Here is a 27,224-nt window from a genome sequence, read left to right on the forward strand (position 1 = left end):
GGCATTAGACAGAAGTTCTCTTTCAGTTTTCTTATGTCTCGATCAAACAAACCATCATTCGATCACTGACTAAAAATGAATACACAAACACTGTGAAATTAGAAAGTGGAAACTAAATTGTCTGCAGAATGGATAGAGGAAAGTCACATTCCAAAAACACTCAGCAGAGGGCCCTCTAATTTTAGCAGAGGAAGGTTACCATACTGGGAGAAGGATTGGGAAGTGTGCAGCACAGTCACATGATGGGTTTGGTGGTGAGCCAGCAGACAGGTCACCTCTGAAGTCCTCTTTGATAATATGGAGGGAGTACTTATTGGAAAACAATCAAGACTCATCAAAATGCAGTTTAACAAGATGTCCTATGAAAGATAACAATCATTATCTTGTGCTTGTAAGATTATTCAGAAGGGAAATCAAAAGCACTTGTTTGTTTTTTGCCTTTGAAATGCTAAGCCTGATACTGTATTGAGAGACTATGATGAACAATGTAGTATTTGTTGTCAGGTAGAGGACAGTAGCAGTGACACGATCCTCTGCTTTCAACAACAACTCCTGAAGTCTCAGTCTGTTAACATGTCTGCATGTCTTACACCCTCTTTCAGACGCTCTCAGATGTCACCCTGTAAACCTCAAGGTCAGCTCTCTATATATAGTCATCATTCAAACTCATGTTGTCAGAGTACTCCATAGAGCTGTAAAGTTCAAAGAAAGTTATGACTTATTGATCCGACACAGTAGAATTTTATTCACATCACAGGGAGCAAAACTAAATGTTTTATTTCAAGAGTCAGCTGCTTTGCTGCAGCGCTGATAAGGCTTCAGTTTAGATTTGAGGGTGTTGGCTGATGCTATTACTACTGCTGCCCGCTTATGTCTACATATACATCAGCCAACACACGTACAGGAGTTAAGTACATCATTTGTTGCTATAGCATTCTATAGATCATCAAACAACAGTCCTTGTTTGATGGGTTAACATAGAATAAATATGAGGTAGAGTGAGACATCTCAAAATGATACATGCGCTCCATCTACTGGGTCACTTAAAAAGCAAGGATACTGTGAGCCTGCAGTGACCTCTGCTGGACAGATTGTAAGCAGTACTCTCAGCTGGATGGCTGGCTTTGTTCTGATCTGCCTACAAAATTTTAAACTGTACTTGTAAAGGAGCAATTGTCAGGACTCTCTCTGTAAAATGACACAGTATTAACCTAAAAAAATAAGATGCTCCCAATATATTGTATGTCATCACATGCTGTATCAATAAAATCTACTCAAATAAAGTATTCAGTTGCAACTAAGGCTTTAACTTTATTTCTCCCAAGGAAGGGGTAGGTCTTTGCTTTAAATGGAACACAAACTTAAACACAATGTACATAAAGAGCATGATTCATAAATGGATAAATAAACAAATAAATAATGTTTGGGGCAGTTTAAAAAGAGTGTCGCCACATAACATGTTCACTAAATTGTTTTCTGTTTAAACTGGAGCAGTGTGGGCACGTGTAGCACAGCAGCACAACTGGCAAGACAAAGTTTCAAAGTAATTAACTCAGATACATGACCAATTGTCCTTTACAGGGTTCATTCTCAGAGATCTACTGGTTTTATAACTTGTTTGGTAGAGTTTGGAGTTTTGCTGGTGTAAGGAACCAATCAGATTCCTGTACGGTGTGACGATAGGCGGTACTTCCTGTGTACTTCCGGTGTGAGTTACGTATCTGAGCAAAACGTGAGCAGCTGTTACAGAAGGCTTTTCCTGTTGTCGATTTGCAGAGACATAACAGAGCTGCTCAGTACTCCGGAGGAGCAGCGATTGGACTTTAACGGCCTTTTCTTTTGCAGGAGTACAGCGTAAATTCAACAATGCAGGCCCTCACAGCTACAAGGTCATTTTTCCTGCAGTACCCTAAAACTATTACTGTGGTCACATTGACAGGTAATATATGCACTGGCCTGACCCTGACTCAGTGACGACATCAAGTACGCTTATCAGAGCACAACTATCATGTTTATGATGTTGTTATAAACGGGTGTTGCTTAGATTCTGTTACAGCTGCAACTTGTTATTTGATAAAATTGTATTTCCTCAAGTAATCTGTCAATAATCAATCTGTCAGATAAATATAGTACCTACATAAAAAGTGTATTTCTTTAACAGTAAAATATGTCAGGATCTTGTTTAAGTTTAACATGTTTAATTCAATGTATTTCCGTTTAGTTGTTTTGTATAAAAAATAGCTTTTTACTATTTAACTTGATTATTTGGCTACTGCATAGCTTTGATAAGTATTTGCAAGTATTTTGCCTTGATTATTGTTAGATTATTAGTTCGCCTGATTAGTACTTTTAGTAGACTGTGTTGTAGTCATAAAGCTTGTAATAAGGATGGAATTTCCTTTTATAGTCCCTGTCAACTGATGTGGCAACTGATATTGTTTTATTTAATGATCCACTAATCACATAATCCACGAAATGTCAAAAACTGCAAAACAGATGCTCTTCAATTTTCCTTTGTGCTCGTTTGGTTGAATCCCTGTTAGCTTCTTCAAAGATACCCTCTATTGTTCCTCTGTCCAGGACATGTTGACATCATAATGTGGCATAAAGCAATTATAACAGTTGCATGAACAACAACAACATGCACCCATTATTTATCTTGTCTTAATAAAACATAGCTTCAGATGGCATTCTGTGATGTTGTGCTGTATACTCTCTTTAGAAATTTATGCTGTATTTTTATTTGTTATTATCTCCAATGGATTTAAAGTGATTAAACATTTTTTATGTAAAATATGTTCAGACTTTAGAATCTGTGTTTTGGTTAAAACAGAAACAATCTGGAGAATCTTTAGCAGCTTTCTACAAGGTGTGGAGTACGGTTCTGATCGTGATTTGTTTGGGTAAATGTGTGGACATTTTCTTTTGACAGGAGTGGGACTTTTTGGATTGAAGAAATGGATGGCAGGTGGTGTGTGCCACAGCAAAGCCCGGTTAGATGGAAAAACCATATTGATCACTGGAGCCAACACTGGGATTGGCAAAGAAACCGCTGTTGATCTGGCTAAAAGAGGTTGGTGTTGTGACATTTTTCACTCTCGGATAAAATTTATTTTAAGAAACAATTTTTTAAGACTTCGCTGCTATGTTTAGGTGCACGGATAATCTTGGCCTGCAGAGACATGGACAGAGCGAACAAAGCTGCACAAGATGTGAGAAAGAAGAGTGGAAACAACAATGTGATTGTCAAAAAGCTGGACCTGGCATCTCTAGAGTCGGTGCGCCACTTTGCCAAAGATATTCTAGCGAATGAAGAGCGGCTGGATGTTCTCATCAATAATGCAGGTGAATGAAGAAATCACAATTGACCCTTAATAGCGCATGCGTCATATTGTGTGGACAAGCAGCTGGAAGGTGATAAACTAAGGTCCACTTTTTTTCATTATTTTTAGGTGTAATGAGCTGCCCGCAATGGAAGACTGAGGATGGCTTTGAGATGCAGTTTGGTGTGAACCACCTGGGACACTTCCTTTTAACAAACTGTCTGTTGGATCTTATTAAAAAGTCAGCTCCGAGCCGCATTGTCAATGTCTCCAGTTTAGCACATGAAAGAGGTGCCCCACTCTCTTTTTCAGTTTCATTATAAAAGATGTACATGTTTCTTTTTTTTTCTATTTTATGAATGTCATTTCCGTTTCATTTAACAGCACATTTGTGAATAAGGATGTACTGCTTCTGCTCAACAGGTCAAATCTATTTTGATGATATAAATCAGGAAAAAGATTACAAGCCTTGGAAAAGCTATGCTCAAAGTAAACTAGCCAATGTCCTCTTCACAAGGGAGCTTGCCAAGAGGTTGCAAGGTGCTGTATCCCACTTTATCTCACTTTAACAAGAATGTCTGCTGTTTCAATTTGAAGACAAATCCCACTTTACATTTTGTCATCTTGCAGGCACTGGAGTTGCAACGTATAGCCTCCACCCTGGAATAATTCGGACTGAACTTGGCCGACACTTCTGGCCCAACATACCCCTGTGGAAGAGAGTTGTGTACACACCACTGTCTTTCCTCATCAAGTCTCCAAAAGAGGGGGCGCAGACCACCATCTACTGTGCTGTGGATGAAAGCCTGCAGAATGAGAGTGGACTCTACTACAGGTCAGACAGCAGTTTCACTATTACAGACATTAGACAATCAGTACCAGTATTGCTGTGGTGTGTAGTTTCGTGTCAGGTAATTTTTTTCATACAGATATTTGAATTAATATGTACCTTTAAACACATTGTGTTTGTCCATGGGTTGTCCATGTGTAGGTAACAAAACATACTAAAAAAAACAGTTGGTATTTTGAAAGCTTCAGTCCCAATTTAGCATCTGACATCTCCACTCATCCATCAGAAAAAAATCCAATATCAGTGCTTTGTTCTCCCCATGATTTCAATAAGCTTATGCAGTGTCACTGCATTTATTTCCATCCAGAATTGCATTAGTTTTTCAGCAGGATTGTGTGTTGATTGTGGGAGAGCCAGAGCATAGAAAGTCTTCTCAAGCACATCCCAAGACTCCTAATGAGGTGAAGTTCTGGACTCTGGGTGGCCAATCAAAGTGTGAAAATGATATCTCATGCTCCACGAACTACTCTTTCATACTTTGAGCGCAGTTAATCCTGGCATTGTTATCTTGGGTTATTCAAATGCCACAAAGGGAGAGAAAAATGATGGGTAAAGCTGGCCATTCAATGTATTCAGGCTGTCAGCTAAACTCATTATTTGGGCATCTGACCAACTGAAACAACCCCAGATCATAAGCTGCCCTTACAGGATTGTACACTAAACACAAGGCATAATGGGTAATCTTAATGCTCCATAACAAACTGAAGCTTTTTCCCCAATGAGCCTCACTAATAAGTGTTTTTTAAGGCTTTACAACGCTATTCACTGCATCAGTTAGGGTTAGATAACTGAAACTGAAACTGAAACTGAAACTGAAACGTGACAACTAAACTATCGAGCCACAATTTCTAACCTTGTGTGTGGAGGAAACAAGACATAACCTTATTTATATCATCCCTACAGTCAAGCATGGTAATGGCAGTATCATCCTGTGGGGATGTTGTTTCTGCTAAAGTGCCTGGGAAATCTGTGAGGATAGAGGGAAAGATGAATGCAGAAAACTATAGAATAATCCTGAATGAAAAGCTCCTCTGGAGAGCTTAGGATCTCAGGAAGGAGCAAAGGTTTACATTTCAACCTGAAGACCAGCACAAAGAAAACACTGTGGTGACTATAGGAAAACTCTGGGAAAAAAAGTCCCAGTCCCAAGTGCTGGAGAGACTTGGACAGAGTCTGCACCTGAACCCAGTGCAGCCTTGCAGAGTGTTCCCCATCTAACCTGTGAACCTGAGCATTTCTGCCAAGAACAATGGGAGTCTGACGCTCAACAAAATGTGGAATAACTTGAAAGAGTTACACATACAGTATGTTACTGCAAGTCACTCAGTGGAGTTATTTATTTTTTTAATAAGGTAATGTGATAAGGGTTGTGGAGGCACCAAAAACACTCTTTTATCAGTAACTAATTGCTGATGGTGGCATCAGAGAATTCTTTAGAAATGGACAAAATTGCCATTAGATTTGAATCTGTTATGTTGTTTCCAGTCCACTTAATGTCAGGATCAGCACCGCTTCTGATCAAATGCATGGCCAGTGCATCTAAAGCAGACACAGAGCAACATGAACATTCATTTAAGGTCATGCCCCTGCATGTGATCATTGCTGGCTCAGTATTCACGGTCATTTTAACTCTGCTTTGCTGTCCACTGACACCTGAAGAACATATCTTTATCTTTTTAGCTGTTGAATGCTTCACAAGTGGCTATTAGTGACACATGTAAAAGATATTACAGAAGTGATTTGATCTGGCATTGGCATAAAAAAGTGGATTAGTGTAATTTCGATTTTTACTCAAGAAGCTTTCTGAAAAAAGTATGTCGAGATCAGGATATGGATCATACTTGAAGGGAATGGTCATCTTGCCTGATTTTGTGCTTCTTTATACTCAAAGATATTTATTAAAATCAAAACAATCTAGTTGTCTGGAACTTTAGATCTGCTGCCCATGTTACCTTTTTTTGTAACCCTGACTTTGCACAAGAGGAATTTCTCCTTTTCTTTTTATCACTGTAGATTTTATCTGAACTCTTGATGTTCTTGGAGTTCAGCTATTTTCCAGTGAACGACTGACATTTAAGTGTTTGCACATGTGTTCATACCCCTCTCTGCAACTTTAAAAAGGCTCAGACTCCACACCCCATTAACACACTTTAATCTTGGTGGCCTATAAATCTAATCCCATCTTCATAATGTACAGAACAAATACAAAATATTGATTGAATCCCGTCTTGTGAGAGGTACTATCTTGCAGACAGTGATATATCCAGTTGATAAATATATCCTAATACGCTGCTTATCACAGAGCTATCTGACTAGTTTTCATTTTCTTGGAGAAATGCTATATTACCTTGCAAGATGTCTTGTGGGTACATTCATATTCATCATTTATTTTTGAATTATTAACTTATTTATGTGACTTAATGTGCACAGTAGGAGTGCATCAAGAAGAATACATCAAGTTATGTGTTTAACAATGAATTGTTCACTGATTGCAGTGACTGCGCTCCTAAAGCTACCGCCCCTCAGGCACTGGATGATGAAGCCGCCAAGAAGCTGTGGGATCTGAGTGCCTCCATGGTCGGTCTAACGCAATTGCAGTGACATAGATGGTGACGGCGATATGGACTGTCGTCATCACAGTTCCCAAATTACCGCCAGTTTGCCCGAAGATGCACCAGTGCGCCTTCCAGTGAGCATCTGTGTGGCTATAAGCAGCTGAGCACCTGCTGATGGTGACAAATCAGGCAAAAGGCAAAACAAAGGAATTCACAAGTGATAGACATTTATTTAGAATGTACAACAAACTACCTGCAAAAATACTATGGATTAAAGTAGTTTTTCTGAAACAGAAGCACTGCTTCACAGATAAGTTACATGGAAGCTGTACGATCTTTAGATTGCCATTCGAAATGACATTTTAGTTGACAAGTTTCACCAATGTCTGTTGTCTGAGGGCTTACAGGTCATGTGCTCTTGCTTGGAATTAACATAAATTAATTACAAGTTCTTTGACAAGCTTTTCTAACACTGTTAATGGCAACATTTTCAGTTTTTTCCTTCTCTGCATTAAAGTGCTGTTAAACCTCATAGCCCATTGTTTTACCTGTTATTAAGGCATAATGTCGATTCAGATGGTGTATATTATTTCTCATGAGACTTTATTTTGTTCTACTGGCTGTGTTAAAATAAAAACATGTTGATTACACAACATTAATTAAATTGGTCTTAATACAACAAATGTATATGTTCTTTCTTTTTTTAAGTCTTTATCTTCAAGGCACTTTGTACAGAATTGCTACAAACAGTCAGATTTCATCTCACTCAACGCTACATCTCAGACAAGTGCATCAATCTTTTGTTTTTTTTTTCCAGTGAAAGTCCATTAAGGGCATTAATTACACATGCACAAAGTGCACCCAAGTGGCCTGCTGGCTACAAACTAAACCTGTATGTTTCCTACATTTTACATGATCATGTAAGAGTTAGTTCAGAGGAAAAGTACCTTGTCTTGGCATTTACATTCAAATGTGTAAAACATATACAACAGATATTGTTGAGTCAAAAGATAATAATCCTTACGGTTGGATGTAACACAGGGAAGAAAACTATCTATATTGCTCAGTTTCAATACATGTATATATATGTGTATATATATACACATATATATATATAAGAATTTATTTTTTGATAAATTATACATAATTCAACATCTAGATGGGTACACAAGTGGACATATGAATGTACTTCCTGACAATTTAGGGTGTTTACATATTTACTTCCGCAGTATTTGCTGTAATAACACCATCGCTACCTAATGAGCAACTTCTTCAAAATCCGACAGCTGTTTCATCTGCTCCACTTGCATAGAGTGCCTTCTCACGAGTTTCTTTTTCATCTTAAGACCTCCTTTCTTTGGTGTGTTTGGTGCTACTGGAGCTATGGATCTAAAACCTGTGGCCAGAGGTGAAGAGGGCTTGTTACTTGCCCCAATATCAGGAATAGGAGGGTTTGGGTTGACATTGAGAGGGGGCAGGTGGCCAGGCCTGGTGTGAGAGATGTAGTCCAGCAGCAACGTCCCCGAGCCCCTCCGCTCCAGGAAGCATGGTCCACGCCTGCGTGCCGTGCTGGGAGAAGATGTGCTGGCGTTACTGTCAAGAGATTCTCTTGAACTGGTAAGCATCGCAAGAGGAGAAGTGTTTAGTTTCCTTCGTTCCACTGGGACTTTAGGAGAGTCTAACATGGCAGAGTCTGAATAGAGCTGTGAATCTGAGTCATAGTGATCATTTCCCAGACGTCTCCTATGCATTGTGTCTCTCAGACTGACTAGTCCACTGCTGCAGCTGCTGCTCTCCTGCTCCGTGGGAACAGTACTGCGCCGAGCCAGCGGCTGGTGCTGGCCAAGAGACCTTTCATATGATGGTTTAGATGTTGGAGGAATTGATAATGAGGTTGTCATTTTGCAAGGCTGCTCGCCTACCAGTGGAAATAAGCTGTCCTTCCCATCCACACTGTTCTGTCGGGATAAAGCAGATCTCTTACTCAGAGAGAGTCCATTCACCCCTGCAACAACATCCTCATCAGGAGTAGCTTTCTTGCTCTCTTCATGGGCAGCGGCTGCAGCCAGGACTGAGGGGGCAATCAGTCCCCAGGGCTCTGATTGCAACCTTTTAAGCTGAGGCAAACGTGCACGCTTGGGGTTTGCAGGCCGGCGAGTTGGAGAAGTGGGCCCATTTGTAAGCTTTGCAGCTGCACTAGATGTTTTTAGCTTCGTCTGGAAACTGAAGACAGTGTTTTGTTGATCTTGTTCAGATGTTGAAGATGCAGTAACATCAACATCAGAGGGAGAGGTGCAGTATTCAGGGGATGACCTCTCAACCATCTCTGGAGATGGGGGGACATTAAGATATTGTTTGGTAGTTTTGGTGCCAGATGGTGACTTGTCTGTAGTGATTATGATTACTTCCTTGCCTTTAGCCTTGCATGCATCCAAGAGCAACTTTAGTGTCTCCTTATCATCTGCATTGATGGCAAAGACCAGAGCTGAAGCCCCACTCCTGTCCTCCAGACTGGGATCAGCACCATTGCTCAGGAGATGATCCACCACCTCATGTCCTGCCTTGTGAATGCAGGCATGCATTAGAGCTGTCCTGCCTGCTTTGTCCTGTATGTTGGGATCCGCCTGGTTGTCTAGCAGATATTTGACCAGCTTTGACTTGCTCACACTCTGCTGGTCAGAGTGTGTTGACATGCAGGCCACCATGAGTGGCGTTTCCCCACGTTCATTGCTCTCATTGATATATGCACCTCCTTCTAACAGAAGCCTGGTGAGTCTCAAGCGTCTGAGCCATACTGCCTTCAGGAGTGAGTTTCCATCTGTGCGCAGCTCCAGAATATCTGCCATTTTCCAGCCAGTCACAGATCTTCTCAGTTCTGAATTCACAGCTCACAGACCTTTGAAACAAATTGTAGAATTAGTTTAGCTCATAAGACTCAATTTGTTTGTTCAGGGTCTTGCAAATAATAACAACCAGCAGGTGGCAGTCTGCTATAACATAAATTATGAATATAACTTGTTATTACTTTTCTCCGGTATAGGGAATAAATTCCTTAATTAATCAGTCAGATAGAAGCAATGCACGTAGAAAACATGATCATACCCATGCCCCATAACGCTGAAGACAGCAAGGTACCGCTACCTGTTAGAGTCACAAACACTTCTGATGAATAATCAGGTGGTGTTATTTGGATGTTAAAATCAAAACTGCTTGCGCGTATTTCCCATCATGATCACAGAGCTCCAGAGTCCTCCACTATCCACTACGAGTGCGTAGTGGATCAACCTCGTTCATCCTTCTTTTTCGAATAAATTTAATGTATCCACGAGACTGCGCTTTGTTTTATATCTACATTTAAAATGGTGTCACAAACACTAGATAAAGGCACACCGACAGACGCAGGAGTCGCTGTCCGTGGTGCTAATTTTGGATAACTTGGCGAGACGCGCTTCTTTGCAAATCATTAGAGCCGATCGCCCGAATTCTCGCAATTTAACAGGTAAATCTAATTTGCAAGCCTCTTCTAGCAGCGACGCAAGGCAGGGACATAAAGTTGAATTCATTAACCTTTGCCTTCAATAATTTTGTAATTTAACAATTTCACATAGCAACTTCTGCTTGTCTTCTTACCTTGTCAGAGAAGAGATTCTCCATGTTCAAAGCACCCAGTGTCTTCTGAGAGGGAGAAATGTTGGGGGAAATAAATGATTCAAAATACAAAGTTTGCAATATCCCAATTTTCAGCCGTGGCTGCTCCCATCGATGCGTCCTGGTTTGGATTACAGAGTGCCGTACCCCTCTGTCATGATAGCACATGAGTCGTGTGGCTTTTGTTATGGTGGCATGCTACATCAGTCCAATGGGGAGTATTCCTTTCACTGCGCACTCAAGGATCACAACCTAGAGATGCAGCGAGTTATAAATAACTTAGTTTCTTGCTTGTTGAATGAAACGTGTATTCACTTGACGTCAGAGTGGACCGAAATAAACGGCGTCTGCTGAAAACCTCTGTCCTGATCTTTACATCTGCGGTACGCAAACAAAATGAGCGCCACCCCTTAAAGAAATGCGAGTGTTCGCTTTGTTTATATCTTATTTATAATGATCGTAACAGAACAGTTTGTAAATGAAAGTAGCACAAGGGGCAGAGTTTGGCTTGCGCATAATGAAAACAAGTATCTTGTGGCTTATGCTGCTTTGTAAGAAACTGTGAATCCATGCCTCAGATAGTAAGTCTGTGCTATGAATAATTTTGAATCTTTCTGCTTTGTGGAACATCAGTGTTGGAACAGAGGCAGGCTCTCTACCTGTCATGTAATAAAGGGCACAGCAAAGACAGTTGAATTGTGAAATGTGACAAAGGAATCTGCTCAGGATCACATTGCTTCTTAAAATGAAATTTCCAATATGTTGTTAAATCAGGAGTTACAGAAAAACAGTAACCATTTGTGAATAATTAGATTTTTAATCCTGATTCATATTGCTAATTTCCAACAAGTCTTGTCTCTTGCATAGGCATGTTTTAATGTTCAGCAAATTTAAGGAATGGAGCTTAATATTTTTGCACCCACTATATTTACCCTGTACAATTAAAGAGGCCAAAACTTGTAGCAGCCATCACAGCTATACAGCCTAATAGGGACATATCTATTTTTAGGTTGCTATGAGACAGCACAGAGGCAGTTTCTAATGAGAACAGTGATGTTCTCAGCCCTACAAGAAACAGGTAAATCAGACACACAACATTCCACCAGCAACACAAAGCTTTTAAGGCATTTACACAGATATTTTTGAAGGTGGTGGATTTTTTTAACTTTTTCTTCCTCTCATGAGTAAGCCACCACCACCACGTTCGATCATTAATCCTTTGACCCCTGCTCTTTTTCCTCTGAGACTGCGACTAATCACTTTATTACCCATCCAAACACCTGACATCTCAGAACTCCAGTTGTCAATGCAGTGATTTCTCACCTGTGATTGGTTTCTCAGTCCCTGAGGATGTGTTGTTTACAAGGTGCATGGAGAAGGGTTTTATAAAACAGCACACACTAATGTCACCAATAGGAATAGCTCCATTTAAAAGGCATGATGATAGAAATGCACATGCAGTTATTCATGGTTATTTTGGCTTTATTTGGTAAATAGTATAGTCATATGAAATATTGTCTGTATCTTGGAAAGTTGAACTGTTTCTGTGTGAGAAATCTAAAAGGATGTCTCAATTTTTTTGTTTGCATGAAATCCAAAGCGCAATTGTTGAATGGCAAAAAAAATAAATAGAGAATTTGAATGTTTTGATTGGATCTAAGCTGTATGATGCACAGAGCTGCTGTCAGTAGAGGCATTATGGACTGGGAATCAGAACAATGCCAAAGCTCACTGGTTCAGACAGATTCATTAGCACTGGGAGCTACAGGGATGTCAGTGGTCATCATGTGGTTTGATCTTTGCCTCAACAGTTATGTTGTTTACGGTATATTAAAGGGGGAAAAAATAATTTAAGCACTGCCACCCCTGGGAGCTCTTTCCATTTTCAGATATCTTACGTCGCAGCTGCTGCTCTTCCCTCCCGTTCTAAATATAACCTTTTCTTTCGTCTGCATTGTGAGATTTTTACTCATCAGGATGGAGCATAGCTCTGGGACTATTTATACACCTGGTAAAATATACGTATAAGTTATCAACAACTGCGAGTCTGACCACAATATCTCCTGAAAAAGACAGTAACAGAAAACATAAGAAAATTTTTGTCAATGTTGGTAAGAAAAATTAGTGAGATTAAGATAGAATTTATATCATAACGTAAAAAAATGTAATATGAATTTTATTATTCTGCTATCAGAATACCATGTCTATTTTTAAAATCGTATGCTGATCAAACGTCTGGCTTCACAGACTTATCAGAGGATGGTGGGAATCAACAATGATCTCATCAAAGATGGAAAAATGTGCTGAAAGCTAACAGCATATTTGCATGTTTCTGATTCTCAAATATGCTTTGGAAATAGATGAATGCTTTCTATTTTGAGAATAACATGAAATATACAGAATGCAAACTTTAGATTTATCAAACCATACATTGATTTTACTTCTGTTTTGCCTAGAAATATGCTTAACAGATCGTAACTCATTAAACAACAGTATTCTGAATAATATGAGAAATCCGTCAAGTATTTGATACAGCTTGACAACCAATAACTAGCAAAAAGTGCAGTAAAAGATTTAGCTCAAGTTTACATAACCAGAATGAACAAAGGCAGTTTGGGAGAAAGCTTGGGCTGCCATTATAGAAGCTGACTGTCTAATGATTGGCACAGCCTGCTTGACTCTCTCCAGAGGTGACAAAATTTCCCTGCTTGAACATCTCCTTTCTTTAGTCCATCCAAAAACCTGTGAAAACAGTGAAAACTGTGAAAACGGCAAATTGCTGTTTTATTGGGGGTACATGTTTGGGAGCAGCAACCTCCTGGAGCCTCCACTGGTTGCTGGGAAACTGTCACATACCAAGAATTAATCTGACACGTAACATCTCCAAAACTGTTGATTTTTTAGTTTTTACGCTTTGGCTTTTTTTCCAACCAATTTTAGCCTGTTTCCAATATTTGTGCAGAGCTTAGTTAGCCAGCTGCTGTCAGTAGCTTCATATCAGGCATGCAAACACACTGGCAGTTCCTCTCTCTCAGCAAGTAGCAAATGACACGTGGTAACTTTTTCTATGACCCACATAGGTTAAGATTAGAAAACTGTGTCTACAGATGAAGAACTGTAGAGTTGATCAGAGGAAAACCTGCAATCAGAGATGTTAAAATATGCTATTTTGATTAAATTGTCCTAGAACAGAGATCTTTTTATGTCTCTCTGTCCCTTTCTTCTTGATAACACCATTTGCATTTCAACATAGAGAAGGATTTCTCCTGCACATTTATCACCTGTTGTGGTGCTCTTGCGTTTCTTCCTCTGTGGTGGTTGTCTCTTTAAAGACTGAGTTTGACATTCTCATGGCATTTGGTGTCTCTGCGATTGTATCAAGCGAATGTGTGGGCTGCGACAGCAATAAACTGACACGAACCCTGCTGCAGCTTTGCACCGGACTGCTCCTTGCCTCCCTCCTACCTCGGCAGATATAGGGAAAAAATGCCTCCGGTGCAGTTTAAAACCCTGCCACCCCTCACTTATGCTGCCAGTGTTTTTTCCCCCCCATCATCCACTCATGATTATAACCCGTGAAGTATAACACATTTGCAGACACTTTGATCTTGTCATATCTAAAAGTGCTACTTTCTCATACTTGAAATTTTGAAATGGTTCCACTCCTCCTCTGCTTCCGTCTCCATCTTCGCTCCTTCTATTCTCTCACATCTCACAGTGCAAACCAACACCTGCCCTTCTGGTGAGCAGTAATTGAGTCAAACATTATTCAAGAGCATTATACAGCCAACAGTTTTGCTGGGTGATCATTGTGTATGTTGGCTGTATCCTAGGAGATTGATGCATATCTAATAAGGAGTTTGTTACTCATTTTGCAGAGTAGGCACTTTGATGTCCAGCGTGTTGAATTTTCTGTTTTAGCTCAATGTCGTCCTAATGAAGCAGAGGGCTGGAAACCTCAGAATTGGTTGCTTATCAACTCTATAGACCTCTTATAAGGAGTTCTTGTAAAGCCTTTAATTGGATATTGGAATAGGAAGGACTTTAAGGAAGAATTTTACCACAAATATCTAATCCCATGACTTCTACATTATCAAGTGTTTTATCAATCAGTTTCATGCAGAGTTTTAGATTAAAGAACTACTGCCTCACCTACCACCCAATGTAACAGCAAAATTAATGTTTTGGAAGGATCTCTCAAATCTCTGTTCACACCACCCAATTTGCCCAATCCCCCTAATATCTATTCAGTAATCCAATAAAAAACTACTGCCATTGCACAGCCATTGCTCAAGCATGTTAAGATTACTGCGAATGCCTCTTCAAATTTGAGTGTCTAAATCTTTTAACAGCTGTGGTCTTTTATTGGTAGAATAAAGTAGAAAATATCGGTGAGTCTTTGAACAGATTTCAATTCAATAACAGTGAATGGTGCCGTGAATTAATTACAGACCAATTCAGAGCTGTCAGACATTTGGGGTTGTCTGAGTATGCGGGTACATCAGAACTAATGAGAGGACTTAACTTAGCTGCTTGTGGTTCACACCCCTGAGACTGTGACGTATTTGGCACTATGAGACGCTGACCAAAATACACCTCCTCTGCAGCAAAAGGTGAAGAACAAGCTTTTTCTGTGCATGCTGTTGTTGGTGACGTCAAATCATTCTGCTCCGTCCTTCAGCATGTCTGTTGATGAGCACAATCAAACATGACAGGACCAAACAGGATCTGCCTGGCCTCTGTAAAATGCACCCTGTCTTGGTGACAGAGCTAACAATAGATCCGATGCTTCATAACACGGCTGTAAGGCAGGATACCTGCCACCTGTTAATTGAAGACTAAATCATACTCCTCTGAGTTCACCCATAATTAATCACTGAGTAACAGAATCAACTGATTCCACTACTAAAGCGCTGAATTTTATATCTCTTTTATATCTACTCTAATTAATTCAAGTAATTATTTAGCCATAATCCTGCTTTAAAAAATTAAAGGTTGGTGAATTGGGGGTTTGTTCAGACATTGAGTTCCTGCTGTGGCAAGTGTAAGACAGCATATTTGTTGCAGCTGGGTCTTATCAACTGTGTTAGTAGGTGGGAAGAGCTGGCAAGTATCAGAGGGCAAACAAAAGTCAGTAATTATTGCTGGGTGCTATAAGAAAAGAGGTTTCACACTGAAAACTGTCAAAGTGAGTGTGTTGCAGCTCCTAACAGTTAAGATGCTCTTATACACACATGTTCTGGCTTGAAAATGCCTGAAAAGGTTGTCAGAGATACCATAACTCCATATTTGCAATGCTGTCAAAATTAAGATATGTTCCAAATTGCTGTCCTTTAGCAGAGCATAACCCAAGCCAGTTTTTTCACCGTTGTCAGGTCATTGTATTGTCACACTACACAACTTGTGTTTGGGAGTTTTGGAAGGCTGGTGTGTTCACACTACAAAACTGATCAGCAACAGGGACTGTTAGTTCTTTACTGAGATGCTCCAGCTGTCCTACAAGTTTCTCTCTCTCTTTCTCATGATTAGTTTTACACAAAGATACAAGTAATTCCTGGTTAGTCCATCAGTTTAGTTCACCAGGTTGTTGACTGCCTTCTTTCGCTTAAATCAGTTATGATGGGCGTTCTTACCAATTAATAAAACCCTGCTTAAACTCCTGAGCAGACTAGTTTCTTCACCATGCCCTCTGTCATGTTAGTTGTATTTTCTTTTTGCAGGTTTCATGCTATTTTGTCCCCTGACCCTGTCTCTTGAGTTCTCACTAGCTGTACTTCTTTGACAGCTCACTTTTAATTCCTCCCCTCTGAATGCTCAACAATATCAAACGTGACGTGAATATTTAGTTGCGGAGCCTCTCAATATCCCATCTTTGAAAGATCTTCTTTCTCTGACATTAAAAATAGATATGAGTACCTCGAAAAATCCACATGGAAAAATTGGGGGAACACAGGGAACAAAAATATAAGCAGGGCGTACCAGACAAGAAGCTCACTTACACACCAGTGTAACCTATACTTTAAAAAAAAAAGAGAAAAAGCACAGATCAGTTTCTCTGTGCTGTTCAGAGAGAGAACTGACCTCACTTTGGGGATATGCCAAAATTGATAAAATACTTTTTCGCGACAACACGACTTATTTAAAAATCTCTCTTTTACTACTTACTTCTTGGTTTGGGATTAATATCTATAGATGATGATCAATTTCTCCTTCTTAGACTCTAAAACCAATGATCAGTATTACTGTTTTATCCCAGCTGAGCTGTAAAAAAAAATCTGTGACAATCTGTTACTGAAATAGCTGGCATTATCAAGAGACAAGGATATTTACATGTAATGGTCTTCATTTAGATAGCACCATTCTAGTCTTGTTGATCACTCAAAGCTCCGTACACTTAAAGTCAAATTCACCCACCGACAAATACATTCTTATAGCCCCTCTTATTCCATAGTGCATTTTGCTGTTGTAGACCACCTAACATACAGATGACAGATTAAAAGTAGTGTGGGTTTCTGTATTTTTCATGCTTGTGGGCTTGGGAAGCCAGAGATCACACCATTTGCCTTCTAAATTGTGGATGTCCGCTCTAACACACTGAGTGAAAAATCAGTCTGAATTTCATCAGCATAGCTGTAAAAAGAGATGCAGCGCCACCTGATAACACTGGCCGGGTGTAGCATGAACAAACTGAAAAGTAATGGTCTGAAAATCGATCCTTGCGGTAACCCACGGGTAGCCTTGTAGTAGTTGAAGGAGTGCTGTATGCTAACTTTTGCTATTTAGCAATAAACACCATAAACAGCTGAGGTTGAGGGGGATTGCTTCAATTTTTATATTTGGTCATTCATATTCCAATCAGGTGACAGTTATCCATATACTTTAACCACTTTTAGAAACATGTCACTGACAAATGTCCAGATTTGACATCAGCACCGAGTCAGTGATCACAGCAATAAGCAGGCACTGAACCAAATGTAAGTAATAGAAGTCACCTCGTCTTTGTAGTGTTTTTCAAATGGCTGCATATGCCTGCAAATAAGAAACTTCAAAAAGCAATAGATCAATCAGCCTCATGGCACTGCAAGCATAGTGTCACCTGTTTATCTCACACTCTCCATATCAGACTGATTTAGCTGACACACTTGGCTGAGCTGCCTGTGTTTATGTCCTGCTGTTTGCACACAGACGAGGCAGGACGTGTATCAGAGTTTTCAACAGGAGGTTCTCTCAGCTTGATCACAACTCCGCTGGTTTGTAATCCTTTTTCCTGTCTGATTTCAGCGATAAGGTCTGTAAGCAAAAGCACTGCGAGGAAGATAATCGACATAATTAAAACAAACGGCGCTCAGTAAAAGGGAGGGAAAATTCATCTACATTCAGGTTCCCCTTGTGCTGGAGAGGCTCGGTGCTGGTGTTCCCCTGGGCAAGGAGCTCTTATACCTGACTGAGCAGATCGAGATAAGAACCAGTTATCTTTGCCTCACAGCACTCCACATCCCAGAGGGAGATCACCACTTTAAGCAGACACAGCAGCCTGGGATTCGGTGAGACCAGAATAGTACTCTAGTTTTTTTCGTGTCTTCCATCTATTGTCAATTAGAGTTGTGAGGGCTTTAAAATGTAACTAAAGATTACTAATCGCAGGTTTTACTAGTGTCTATTGAGAGTGTAATTTGGAAAGACGTGTAAAAATTAATACTAATGAACTTAGTAGTGACTCAGCTACTTTAAAATTCTTTTTTAACAGATCAAAAATGCACAATAATCACAAAGCATTGGTGCATTCATCAGGAGAGCAGCAGAACTGTTAGGATTGATGTATAACTGATATGTCGTGCAGAATTTGGTCTTAATTTGAGTCACCTATGAAACGACAGAAGCTGATTCTCAGTATCGGTTAATGCACCTTTAAATATAAAAGTATATGTTATGCTGGAGCTAAATTCGTTCAAACACAAATGATTTTGCTTTACAATTCTACACTGCAACATTCACAAGTTATTGGAAAACCAGGAGAACCCCATGATGCTTCTTCTGGAGTCACAACGGGTGTCATGCCACTTTTTTTTTTTCCCATTTCATACAGTTGATTCATACACACCACGACCGAAATGATCCAAAATGTTGTATGAGGCTTCAGAGAGAGAAAAAAAGCTGCAAATTCTCACACATTACACTTTTGTTCCATCACAGTCATTCGATCTCTTTTTATAACATATAACAGGAACAGAGAATTCCATGTTTTACTGACTCAGTCTTTGAGCAGACGAAGGATGAACTGATGTACAGCATTTCTAAAATGCTGGGCTTTGCCCGCGTTTGTGTGGAATCAAATGAGTTTGACTCTAACCTCACAGACAGCGGACACATATTGAGTATGGTATCCTGTGTGGTGTGATGACAACATGTTTCTTGGTTTGAAAGGCTTTCAGAGGTAAATGCCTCTGTCTATTTAAAGACTTTCTATCTGCTCAGTGTAGAGCTAAGCCAGGGCAGCGCTTCATTCTGAAGGGGCAGACAAGAGAGCTGTTGGATTAACCCTGTCTCTGCTTTGACCTAAAAACTGGCTTCAAGCGGAAAAGGAAAAAAAAGGACATGAGGGCATGTTCTCCTCCAGGTTTATTGATACCAGAAACATTTCAGTTTTATTTATTCTAGATTACTTTCGATGATTGATTCAGTTCCTTTGTTAAACATTAAAGCAATTACTAGATTCTTCTTTTTGAGGATTTCTCGTTTGTCTTTTTCTTTTGAGCAACATTTTCTAATGGCACCCATTATGAGGAGTTGGAAACACCCAGAATGCTTCTGGCATGCTGTCCAATGACATGACTGTGTCAGTATCACAATATGGTGACTCATGTTTCTCATCTTATTTCCTGTTATGCCTCCTCCTCCACGTCATATGAGGATTAAGGATTGTGACCAAATAAATGTGTGTTATATATTTTATCATTACCTCTGTTTATTTTAAAAACTGCCACCAGTCAATTCAAAAGAAATTAATTTCTTTTGAGAATAATCTATTTCAATTATCCCTTGACTGTTGGTAACACATTAGCTGTCCTCTGACTCAAGCTGCAATGCTGTTCTCTGTTCAGTGGGACTCAATGAGTGCTGAATCGAGAGGGGAACCATATTTCATTAGCGCTGATCAAAGGCTTCGCAGTGCATTTCATTGTCCTAGCCTGCTTTGACAAAATAGTCTGAAAGCATGATCGGCAGCAGCTATGATATCATAGCAACAGATCTGATCTGTGCAAGAGGACAAAGAGTCGGGTTTCCTACAAGGTGATGCAGCACATTACTGAACACAGAAGATAATCTTTATAATTTGTTTACCTTTTAAGTATTATGCTTCGATCCAAAATGTCTGTCAATACATGCAGGTACTAACATGAGGGTCACAAACACTTTTTATTTCCACAGTAACGGCTGGCATATTCTCCAGGGGATGCAAACTGGTGATGTGACAACACATCAACCCAGCTTCATTTTCATCAAATGCTTTATCAAGTCAAACTATTACCACTTGGTTTTAACTTTAAAGATTCAATAGCTTCAGTATATGGATCCCTGGGACAACATGGCTAGCAACGCTGAAACAGTTTACAATGCACCATCAAATCTAAAAAATCTTTAAAAAAATGTCTAGGAAAGCATAGGAAACCCTTGTCTATTGAAGTTGATAAACACAATGACAGGCTTTTCTTCTTTTTTTTTAAATGAAACATTTCTTTTCAATTTCCTCTGTTATGATGGAGTAACAAAAGTAATTTCCTTTTATTGAATATATCAGTTTCAAGGTATCGCTCAGTGCAGCGATTGTGGAAATGAGTTATTCAAGTGAAGATTTACCGCCCTGACAGTTGTGAGCCTTTCTACATGTCAACTAGAAATCTGCATCGCAAGTGTTTGACTTCTGCAGTAACGTGCCTGCTTCTGCATTTTACAATGCCACTGCTGACACACTGAACAGATGGAGGGGATGTGCCCTAAATAAATATGTAAGTAGCCATGCTGATTTCCCGGTCCTCCTGCTGCTACCACTGGTGCTATTGATCTAATAGCTCATTTAAAGCCCAAATGCCTCAACTGAGATGTCCCACAATCATCTCATGCACATTCACAACTTCTGTCAGGATAAAAAAGCTGTCTTGGCAACTGAACAATACAATTACTGATGCATACACACACAGAAAAATGGGAGTAAAAAAAAGAGTAGAGGTGCGAAAAGCAAACCAAAGGTATCCTTGTCATCCATCTGAGTTGAGTGTGTCCATGCTGTTTGAAACAAGAGGAATGCTTACAAGAATGACATATTTGTGTATTTTTGGGGATGATTTATGTGATACCCAATCCAGGACAGCCATCTAGAGAGCACAAACCACAGAGGACTCTGGATAGAACTGAATGAGGTCGTTGGAAAAAAAAAAAAAGGTACAGCAGCTACTGCATGTGATGAAAATGCAAATACAGATGAGTGAAATTACCCAGGTTTAGTTCTCAAATTTTGGTATTATTGATTTTAGTGCACAGACACACACACACACACACATATATATATATATATATATATATATATATATATATATATATAGATAGATAGATAGATAGATAGATAGATAGATAGATAGATAGATAGATAGATAGATAGATAGATAGATAGATAGATAGATAGATACATATATCTATCTATCTATATATATTAATGTGATCATATCTTTTAAATGTTGAGGCTTACAGAGAAAAAGCAGTCCTTCTAATTAATTCATACCTGATTTTTATTTTTTAACCTGCAGTTAAAGTTATTATTGTGTCTGAGTTGTATTCCTATTCTCTTTGGCAAATATTGAACAAGTATTGGTGAGTATTGAACCTGGTCTCACAGATCTTTGTGAGATGAGTAAAATGCTGAATTTGTGGAGATCAGTCAACCCCATGGACAAATGTTCTTTGTCCTCAGCCTGACTAGTTAGAAGTCCTGCAGTGGTATAAGGGGTGTTTTTCAGTATTGGGTGGGTGATTATATTGTAGCTAATCTGTAAAATAAGTTTGAGGTGCTGGACAAAAAATATTTACATAACCATATACAAGACATAAAGTTCACACACTAGAATCAATGGTTCATAATAATTTTCATTGACCGGTAATGTTTGAAAAAGATAGGTAAATTAGGTAAAATAGGTTTGAAAAAGGTAAAATTGTCCAATCTTTTCAGTCTTATCCTGTGGTATTCTGTTTTTACACAAAAAGCAGCGTGTTCAAACAGTTTTTTTCAAAACAGACATTTACTTAAAACATGACAGTTACATCCTTTTCCACTTTGAGTTGTTGCATTTTTGTTCTTGGTGCTCTGAGGGCTGCAGCTTATCCAGAAAAGGTTCAGAAAACCACCACCACTTGGGGGTCAAGCCTGTACGACAGCATGAAGGTATGACATCACACCACAGTGCCCTGCCTGCAGGCTGCGTTGGACCACAGCTTCTCATAATAACGACTTTCTGAGATAATATTATTAGTTTTATTGTTTCTGACATCAGCCCTACACGGTGGGACTGAGAGTGAGCTGCTGGCTGTCTTACAGGCAGGTCAAATCGATCAGTTCTGTCTCATTTTCTCCGTGAGTTGTTACTGTCAGTTTCAGAGCTTCCATCTGAGACGGTACAGTTGGTAAGTTAATTGTGCTAATTGGGCACAGTCTTGAAGCCCAGTCTGTTCACACATGTTGTGTTCCCACTAATGCCATTCTGAGCTGGAGTCGATAAAAGCCGGCGACAAGTGAGTCTTTGGCGCAGTACTGAATGCCGTTTAAACGCCTCTCATTGCACTCAAAAGCCAAATGTTAGTGGATGTCTGCGTTTTTTTTTTTTAAACTGGTGGAAAAATACTGTAGTTTGAGAAACAGTTTAATCTATTTGTCATATGATTCACTGGTCCTCTGTTACAGTATTTTCAACAACCAAGCAAATAAGAGCTCTTAACAATGGCACATATATACTCAGTGTATGAGAACAGTCAAGATAAACAGTCATGTCCAAATGCTCTATTTAAAAAAACTTTTCGGTAAAAAAAATGTGAAGAAAGTAAAGCTGTCCTGTATTTCTACGCTTTCTCAAGAGAAATTCTGTTCAGATCTTAAGTCACTAAAAACTAAAAACTTTAATATATTCCGTTTCTTGTAATGGCCATGTTAGTGCCACAAAATTCTGACTGTGATTGATGAGAAAAATAAAGCCATGCTGATTGTGGGGGATGCATGCTCGCTACATATCAGCATATGCTAAAATGTTAAAAGCTCTCTTGTTAAAAGCCATCTGCTCTCCTTAAAACTTACAATTATTCTCTTTTCAGCAAATAGAGAGAAGAACACATGCTGTAAATTTTCCGACAAGCCCTTGAACAGCTCAGTCATTTGCCTTGTCTTTAGATAATGCATTATGCAGTGTCCAGGCACCGTTACGTGTCTGCTTTTTCCTCAAAAGGTCTCCATCTTGATAATGTCACATGCAAATAAAGGATTTCAAAATGCCTATACATATTCTACTATAGCTTTATCTCAGCATCAGAGCAGTGAACCAGTGGCATTTCTTAACAGCGGAGCTGACTGACATTAAAAAGAAGATAAGACATTAGATTTGAGGTGTTAAAGGCTTGCTAGTGGTATTGTTCAGTGCTCATTCTTTTCAGAGATTTGGCTTGATCAATGATCAGCAATACACAGCCAGGTGTGTGAAGAAGCTCAATGAGGCACAAGGACAGGATTTATAAATAAACCGAATAAAGGACGGTGCCGTCAGTGACCCTTGAGATGTGGCTTTGGAAGGGTTGGAAAGGCAGACGTTTATCCTGAGGAAACTAATAAAGCACTGTCTGTCAGCTGGGAGGCGAGTCAGCCTAGAGTAGCATCATTAGAGAGAAGCAGCGCTCTGATCATGTCTCCGAGGGGAGATGACCATGCAGCACCACACAGTCAGTCAAGACCACCAAGAAAAACACAGAGCAAACAGCCTCACAATACAAGCTGCTCCCACATTAACAATGTGATTTTCCACATACCGTGTGATCACATTGACAGTTTCTAAGTTTCATTAGAATGTGACAAGAACATTTTTTTTAAATTAAAATATTAAAACAATGTTTTTACTCTACAGTTGTTTTTCTGGAAAACTTCATTTTCTGGAAAAGTCTCGATTGGAGTTCCTGCAAAAATGCTTTTCTTGTTATTTGTTTGTTTGTATAGTTTTACAGTGAAAATAGACTTTCTTTTAGCTTTAGCTCAACTCCCAAGGAATGCTATGCTCTGACTCTGTGGATTTCCAGGTATACATCACTTGTAATGTCAAATTTCACTTGATTGGCCAATATCTCACACAATCTCCATCAATATCAGATATGTCTGAATGACTGAATACCATCATCTAATCAGACTAATCAAGCGAAAAAAGTTGCTGAGCTCATTCAAAAATTTTTTTCGGTAGCTGCTGTTTAAATCTAAATATCCAGCTATACAAAGTACTTCCATACACCTATATGTCTGGCAGTGGTTTTAATTCAGATTATTTTTAAAACCAGTTTTTCATTGTAATGTGAGATCATTGGTTTCAGGTATCTGGGTCCTGGAGGTAAACATGCTTTTAATTCTTCCCAAAGACAATGTTTTTGATTCATCGTTGGAGCCACATTCCATGTGATGGAATGAAACTCCAACTCCAGTTCAGTTATTAATCTGTATAATTAAACAGCCAAAATACAAGTAAATGGTTTTCTCATGAGCGAAGATTTGACTCCTAAATGGGATTTTGGCAATCATATTAGATCTGTCATGAGAGCCAAAGACTAAAGTTTGGACCCATCTGACAAGATAATCTACAGTTTTAATCAACTTCCTTATCAAATCTGACACTTTTTTTTATATCAGTAATAAAGATGAGTAGAGTTCAGACTGGTGTGTCCTCCTTGAGACAGGGCCACCTGATGAGCAGTTGTAGTGTTGCCATTCATTTGTAGACTGTAGATTAAACACCTTTACTCAGAAACACAGCCACAACACAAATCTGCAGGATCATTACTGCGCAGGCTGGAGAGAGAAAACTGCCTCTGTGTCGGGCAACATTAAAGACATTGTTCACAGAAAAATTCAATTAATGTCCCCTTGAGGGGGAAAGCGGTCTATACAACACACTACAGCTGCTGTTTAATAAACTAATCCCTGCAGGTATTTTGGCCGTACGGCCTCAGGGGACAGGAGTGAGACCAATTATAACTAGGCATACAACGCTGAGGTAAAAAAAAGCAAAGACACCGCACTAATCCGCCGTACGTCTCTCAATTAACTCAAAGCAAAAACAAGAAAAAAGAAAGATTTTGCATGTTTTACCCACTGTGCTCAATGTTTTTTGTCATACAGTGAGACAAAAACTGCTGTAACCTGACTTCATTGACAGTTTGTATTTCCTCACTGCTTTTATATGTAAGTCTGCAGTTTCTTTTAGACATTTTTTAGCCGTGATTTAAGTGCTGACACGTTCTTCTGAGCTGACTAGAGCGCAGTGTGAGAAAATTGCATGCTGCTGCAGATATTAAGTACAAAGAAGAAACAGGAGTACAAGGATGGTGACGCTATATTTAACACACCTTTTGACATAGCCAAATCTGTAGCTGAATGTGAAAATGTGTGTCAGGTCATGCAGGAATGGAATGTGATTATTACTGTTGGGAGTAATAAAAGCTTAAATATGGTGAATTGATTCAATCTGTATTGACTGACAGAGATGTAAAGTGCCTTTTATTTTTTGGGTTAACCCTAAGCCTATCTTCTTATTTTTCTGCTGAGCCTTTGTCCACAAAAACACTGATTTGCTGCATAAGGTATTTCTGTTAACAATTCTGGCACAAGAATTGTTTACATGTGGGAGAAGCAGATTGCACTCTCCAAAGCCCAATTAATGCCTGGAATAAGCCTAAACCAAAATGACTTAAAGAAGAGACGTCTTGTATGTAAGGTAGGAGCAAAACTTTGAGCATAGAGGAGAAAGTTTGAAACCCTTTCATCTATTGGATTGTCTCAGGGGCTGAGAACTTTCTGCCACATACAATTTATGCACTTGTAGCACTAAGGAGGACTCAATGGAAATATCAGGAGTGTAAAATGAAGTGTTACATCAAAGTAATCAGTCAGTCATTCAATCATTCAGTCAACTGAATGTTGCACAATTTTCTTTACAGAGTTCAGATAAAAAAAGAAACAAAACTATTAGAAGCAGTTAGTAACAACACATCCAACGCTGCCCTAGTGCACTGAAGGACTGTGCACTATGAATGTAGAACTTTGTGTGAGGAAACACCGGAGGCACATAAAGCAAGTTTCAAAGTTATTAAGGGTCATTATAATAGACCGCAATCAGACTAACAATAGGAATAAAGAAAATAAGCGTGTGAATGAGACTACTCAAATTCAAATCAGTCCAAAGTACAGCAAAATGAATTGCATTTATGTTTTTGTCTATGTTAATTGATGTTGAACTGATGAGATGTGAGTTCATTTCCATGTTGTCTACTGACAGGGTTCACCTGTGTTACCTGCTGACGCTGTCTGTGACGTCACTAGCTTAGCTGTTGCTGAGCTACAAACATCCAAATGCATTCGCAGCAACCCCTGGAGAATTCAACCACACCTCGCTCTCTGCTACACTTTTCCAATAGTTTGGATTATTCATTTATTTATCTATTTATGTATTCATTTATATAATTAGTTTTACCTGTTCATCTTCACTTATTTCCATTTAAATTTCAGAATTTCACCTCAATTAAACTAAATTATACTACTTTATTATTTACTATATTTGTTCATCTAATTTGAAAAAGTGCACCTTTATGAGCACCAATATAAAAGCGTAAAACATAACTGCAGATTAAGCCCTGTACTCTAATGGCTGGTAGGAAAAAAATCTTGAAAATGACAGCTACATATGCGAACAATATGGGGGTAAAAAGAAAAGGACACTACTTTGTCACAGATCTGATTTGCCTTAAATCATTTTTTGAGATTAGTCCTTAATATTTCAATATAGGATTCTGTAGGCTTCAATAAAGCAGCGGGGGCCATTCGTAATAAAACACATCTTGCTCCATTAAGCACTTGCTGGGATTTTACTTGTCAGATAATGTAAGCAAAGTTAATGAATTGCATAGATTGCTACTCTTGTTTATTTTTCAGCAATTATGAACTGCAACTTCTCACCAGTCTATTAACTGCTCTTTAATCTGTCTTAATAGATATCTATATATTAATTCAACCTCAATTCTTGCTTTTTGACTTTTCAACATCCTCATTGCCTTTTTTACTCATTATATTTATCTGTCTCAAACATTTTTTCTCATTCATTATTAATACGGTAAGTGTATACTTTGTTACTTACCTCTTCATCTTAACACCATCTATAGAAGTGTGGTCGTTAAGGCTTCGTAGTAGCACATTGTGCTTCCACCTGAAATTAAATGTACCGTGTAAATAAATCTTGTTTCCTTGTAATTATTACATAGATATTTTTTTCTTCAGAACAACACATCTGAAATAGTATTTTTGGCATTTCTGCAATTTGTTCCTGGGTTGAGTCACAGTTTGAAAACGTTCTCCTGTGCAATTCATGTATATGCAGATGAAAAGGTGAATTGATTCATGCTTTGGGTTTCTGAAAGGTCAATAAAGTAAATGGGAAAGGCGCTGCTGCATGGGCGGCAGGCTCTTTGTGGCCCATTCTTTTGGCCAGTGGGAGATTTTTCTTTCATTACTTTGTCACTTCATTGACTAATGTCATGAACAATGTTATCTCACAATATTTGTAC

General features: G+C 39.0%; 2 protein-coding genes across 2 annotated transcripts; one reads left to right on the top strand and one right to left on the bottom strand.

Moving 5' to 3' along the window:
• The first annotated feature begins 1,722 nt into the window (after window positions 1-1,722).
• Window positions 1,723-7,370, top strand: LOC140307083 (retinol dehydrogenase 13-like). The gene is made up of 7 exons (XM_072385818.1): window positions 1,723-1,939; window positions 2,933-3,073; window positions 3,154-3,345; window positions 3,453-3,614; window positions 3,747-3,863; window positions 3,954-4,158; window positions 6,669-7,370. Exons 1-7 carry the CDS (start codon window positions 1,867-1,869, stop codon window positions 6,772-6,774), a joined length of 996 nt encoding a protein of 331 aa, XP_072241919.1. The 5' UTR covers window positions 1,723-1,866; the 3' UTR covers window positions 6,775-7,370.
• Window positions 7,336-10,589, bottom strand: ankrd34c (ankyrin repeat domain 34C). The gene is made up of 2 exons (XM_072385817.1): window positions 10,359-10,589; window positions 7,336-9,624 (listed from the first exon to the last, which is right to left on the bottom strand). Exon 2 carries the CDS (start codon window positions 9,572-9,574, stop codon window positions 7,985-7,987), a length of 1,590 nt encoding a protein of 529 aa, XP_072241918.1. The 5' UTR covers window positions 9,575-9,624; window positions 10,359-10,589; the 3' UTR covers window positions 7,336-7,984.
• Window positions 10,590-27,224: the final 16,635 nt, after the last annotated feature.

The sequence above is a fragment of the Leuresthes tenuis genome, unplaced genomic scaffold, assembly GCF_036924035.1.
Source record: "Leuresthes tenuis unplaced genomic scaffold, fLeuTen1.0.hap1 SCAF_5, whole genome shotgun sequence".
Classification (NCBI taxonomy): Eukaryota; Metazoa; Chordata; class Actinopteri; order Atheriniformes; family Atherinopsidae; genus Leuresthes; species Leuresthes tenuis.

What these genes read in the sequence shown, in the direction of transcription:
- LOC140307083 (XM_072385818.1), top strand. Translation starts at nt 1,867, where the DNA reads ATGCAGGCCCTCACAGCTACAAGGTCATTTTTCCTGCAGTACCCTAAA. An exon ending in TACTGTGGTCACATTGACAG is followed by an intron (nt 1,940 to 2,932) that starts GTAATATATGCA and finishes TTCTTTTGACAG; the next exon opens with GAGTGGGACTTTTTGGATTG. An exon ending in TGTTGATCTGGCTAAAAGAG is followed by an intron (nt 3,074 to 3,153) that starts GTTGGTGTTGTG and finishes TGCTATGTTTAG; the next exon opens with GTGCACGGATAATCTTGGCC.
- ankrd34c (XM_072385817.1), bottom strand. Translation starts at nt 9,574, where the DNA reads ATGGCAGATATTCTGGAGCTGCGCACAGATGGAAACTCACTCCTGAAG.